Source organism: Buceros rhinoceros, unplaced genomic scaffold, assembly GCF_000710305.1.
Source record: "Buceros rhinoceros silvestris isolate BGI_N320 unplaced genomic scaffold, ASM71030v1 scaffold13070, whole genome shotgun sequence".
Taxonomy (NCBI): Eukaryota; Metazoa; Chordata; class Aves; order Bucerotiformes; family Bucerotidae; genus Buceros; species Buceros rhinoceros.
In genome coordinates this window covers 29715-32484 of record NW_010389123.1, presented here as the reverse complement: position 1 = coordinate 32484, position 2770 = coordinate 29715, and the positions used below count along the sequence as shown (strand labels likewise).

The 2770-nt window shown below is 52.2% G+C and overlaps 1 protein-coding gene across 1 annotated transcript in view; it reads right to left on the bottom strand.

Annotated features, from left to right (window-relative positions):
• Nucleotides 1-2770, bottom strand: part of TXNDC16 (thioredoxin domain containing 16) — a 31935-nt gene that overhangs the window by 2806 nt on the left and 26359 nt on the right. The window contains exons 16-17 of the mRNA XM_010133100.1: nucleotides 1775-1913; nucleotides 1042-1202 (exon numbers count right to left, since the gene is read on the bottom strand). Coding sequence (XP_010131402.1) covers nucleotides 1042-1202; nucleotides 1775-1913 — 300 coding nt within the window. The remainder of the gene's footprint in view (nucleotides 1-1041; nucleotides 1203-1774; nucleotides 1914-2770) is intronic.

Genomic DNA, 2770 nt, shown 5'->3' with positions numbered 1-2770 from the left:
CTGCCCAGGGCAGTGGTGGAGTCCCCATCCCTGGAGGGGTTTCCCAGCCGTGTGGAGGTGCTGCTGGAGGACAGGGGTCAGCGGGACCCGGCAGTGCTGGGGGAGTGGTTGGACTCCACGATCCTAAAGGTCTTTTCCAGCCAAATCAATCCTGTGATTCTGTGATTCTTTCTGTGCCAATAGCCATATTTTGCCCTCTCTTGCGACAACGCCCTTTCCCCCTGATGAAGGACAGCTCTTGCTTTCTCAGGAAGGGAAAGCAAAGGCAGATGCGTAGGTGGGGAACTTCCAGGGGCTCTCGTTTCTGGTGCATTACTGGCAAAAAAATCATCTTCTCTTTGAAAAATGTGCATTCTCCGTTAGCTAAACTTCAGCCCACGCTGGAGGCACTTCCAAGACTTCAAAGCACGTTATGATTAAGGCAGTGAGGTGTCTCTGGGCAAAACAAACAGAGGCTAAAAATTGGAAACATAACTAGGGAGGGGAGGAGTAAAAAAAAAAAAGAAGAAACCAACTCTCTCCTACAATTCTCTATTTCTTTGTTCCTTGATTCATTTTGTTTCTTGAATATTTTTTAGGTTTACCTTATGGGGCTGCTTCTGGCTCTCCCTTCCCAGGAGAACTTTCTTTTCCCCAGTAACTGCCCTGTTGTGCTCTTCTCTAACTGCTGGTGGAAGAACCACCGTGACACTCTCCAGGAGGGCAAATTTACCTTTTCCCCCCAAAATGTGACAAAAATCCAAGTTACACCAGAGCCAGGGCCAAGCTACCACGCGATATCTTTGAGAACATTTTACTCTACTGAGCATTACTTCTGCAATCAGTTAAAACATCTACTAATTTTACTTTGCCGTGCGATTTTGCAGCTGCCCAGAACACACACTGAATCATTGCTAAATGGTTTAACCTTCCTGCTCACGATGAGCTCAGACCAAATAATCCCATTACGAGCTAATGGTGCTTTCAGACTCGGTTTGTTTTTGCCGTGAAATGCTCAGAGCGAGGTAACGGGAAGAGGAAAAGTGGTTTGCACACACTCACACGTTCAACCAGCAAGCCACAAACGCACGCTGGGGTCTTCCTTTTGCCAACTTCAGCATTTCCTCGCTTTCCATTTGACTGCTGTCACCGTCGCTGAACAAGATGAGGAAGGGCTTTCTGAGCTGCAAGTAGCGGGGCAGGTTTTGCACAGTGATTTCTGGCTGTGAGACGTCAAAACAAGAAATTGGGGGTTACGGGCAGGAGAGGACAGGACAAAATTAGAATTCCTGTCCTTACGAGGCCCCTGTTGAACGCAAGCAGCTCGGAAACAAGTGTGGGTGCTGGGAGCACGTTGGAGACAGCTGTGCCCAACCCTGCCCATCGCGAGCCAAGTCTGCAGGAGCGGCTGTGAGCTCTGGGATGGAGGGGTGTGAGCCGAGCAGGCAGAGGCGAGGCCAGCTCAGCCCAGCTCCATGTGCTATGGCTATGAGGAGGCTCTGCACAGCATGTGTGAGAGGCACAGAGCACCCCCTGCGAGGGGCCAAGCCCCCGTGGCAGCAGGTCTGTGAGCTGGCCACGGACTCCCGAGGTCTCCTCCCGGGAGACCACACAGCAAACAGCAGATTTCTGTCCAGACTGTCTGACCCAAGGCAAAACATTCAAAACCAGAAGTAACTCAGCGTGAGGGAAATAAGGAGCAAACAGCTTTCTCTTGCACAGCTCCACGCTATAGTCAGCGTTCCTGCAGATGATCACGATGGAATAAGGGTGCTCTCATTTTGTTTTTACTTACAAAAATGTCCAGCAATTCATATCTGATCATCTGCAGCATGTCCTGCGCGCTCTGTTTGGATAAAGCGATGCCTTCCACGCTCTGACCTCTGCTCCGGGCGAGGAGGAGGGCTGGGGGGGACACCGCGTATTTACGGGATCTGGAAAAGATGGATGCAGAGCTGGCATCCTCACGGTGAACCGTGGAGACAGGCACCTGCAAGAGGAAAGGATCACGCCCCCACATCGCCCCCCTGCAGCCCCTGCACAGTCCTGATTTGATGGGGAGAGAAGAGGCTGATGTGTTCCCTCGTCCCCTTCTGAAACAAGCCCTTACCCAGCTTGCAGCGGATGCTGAATATAAACACACAAACCCAGCAATTTCTTCTGCAGTAAGACAGCAGCAGCTAAAAACCAGGAAAAACCCCAACCACCACCATTTGAACTACTCACTGGCACTTTTCTTCCATTTTCACACCTAAGGTGAGGTGCAAATACCTGCTCAGTGCCTTTCTCTGCCTCCCAAGACAAACAGAAAGTCTTTGACTCCATCTGAGGGACAGCAACCTACACAAAATCAGCTGCAGGAGATCTGAGTTTTGCCTTGGTGAACACAGGCAACCTCGTTGCAGTCCAGCCCTGCGTTAGAGCAACACACCCACCCTGCACACATATTCTCTTGGTGGAGAAACCAGCTCATCCTTTGATCCCCAGTGTTCTTCTGGGTAAAAATCACAGAACCCCAGACTGGTTTGGGCTGAAGGGACCTTCCGAGCTCACCCAGTGCAACCCCCTGCAGGGAGCAGGGACATCTGCACCCAGAGCAGGGGGCTCAGAGCCCCAAGGGCCAACCTGACCTGCCATGGGGCCAGCGATGGGGCTGCTGCCACCTCTGGGGGCAGCCTGGGCCAGGCTCTGCCCACCCTCAGCACAAACAATCTCTCCCTTCTCTCTGCTCTGACTCTCCCTCTGGCAGTGGAACCATCCCCCTTGTCCTGTACCCACAGCCCCTGCTGAA